General features: G+C 48.5%; 1 protein-coding gene across 1 annotated transcript in view; it reads right to left on the reverse strand.

Moving 5' to 3' along the window:
* Positions 1-213: 213 nt before the first annotated feature.
* LOC114886538 (secreted seminal-vesicle Ly-6 protein 1-like) overlaps positions 214-819 on the reverse strand; it is a 104,110-nt gene continuing 103,504 nt past the window's right edge. The window contains exon 3 of the mRNA XM_029207096.1: positions 214-338. Coding sequence (XP_029062929.1) covers positions 214-338 — 125 coding nt within the window. The remainder of the gene's footprint in view (positions 339-819) is intronic.

The raw sequence follows: 819 nt of genomic DNA on the forward strand, positions 1-819 counted from the left end.
CCATCAATCTTCAACCCAATTTGGTTTCAAAAATTATCCCTGGGGCATCTCGCAATGAAGGAAAGGAAAGGGGGCCTGAAAACAGAACGAGTCTGAGGCTGCTTCTCATAGGGGACCCATATTCAGATCACAGAATCTTGGAGACTGTGGTGGTTGAAAGGGATCCTAACTTAGCTTCATCCACCACATCAGGGCAAAAGCTGGGCCCTGTCTTTAGAACTTGTTGCAGAGAGGTGAGTCGTGGCAGCACCTAAATTCCACAGTAACACTGAATTTAAAGAGCTTCATAGGAACACATAGGCTGCTACAACCCTGGTATCCATAGGAAATGGTGTCACCTGGAAAGGGACAGAGAAGAGGGCAAGTGAGGTCCCAGAACCCAGGCTGCAGGCCCATGGGTATGGGGCCCAGCATATCCTAGTATGCAGCTCAGTAAATATTCCTGAACGAAATCACAGGATAAATGCATCAACCAACTAATCAAGAATGAGGGGAAAATAGCACATCCCATGGAGGACTCATGCTCTTGGTAGGGTGAATGTCTGCCTCCTGGGAATGAGATGCTGGAGGTAGGCCCCCTAATGGGCTCTCCTAAAATAGCTCTGCAAGCTCTGTATATTAGAGCTCAATCCATTCCCTCCACACAAGAGAGGGCAGAGAGGATGAATAGAAATTGTCCTCTCCACCCTGCCCATTTCTCCCCCAATCTATGTCCCTAGTTCCCCAAAACCCCATCACAGTCAGGTCCCACTCAGAGGAATTTCAGCAGCCTAGTTCCAGTTACCCTCAGGAGCTAAACTCCCTACTTTGCTTACAGGT

Source organism: Monodon monoceros, unplaced genomic scaffold, assembly GCF_005190385.1.
Source record: "Monodon monoceros isolate NGI ecotype Baffin Bay Population unplaced genomic scaffold, NGI_Narwhal_1 Super_Scaffold_7, whole genome shotgun sequence".
Taxonomy (NCBI): domain Eukaryota; kingdom Metazoa; phylum Chordata; class Mammalia; order Artiodactyla; family Monodontidae; genus Monodon; species Monodon monoceros.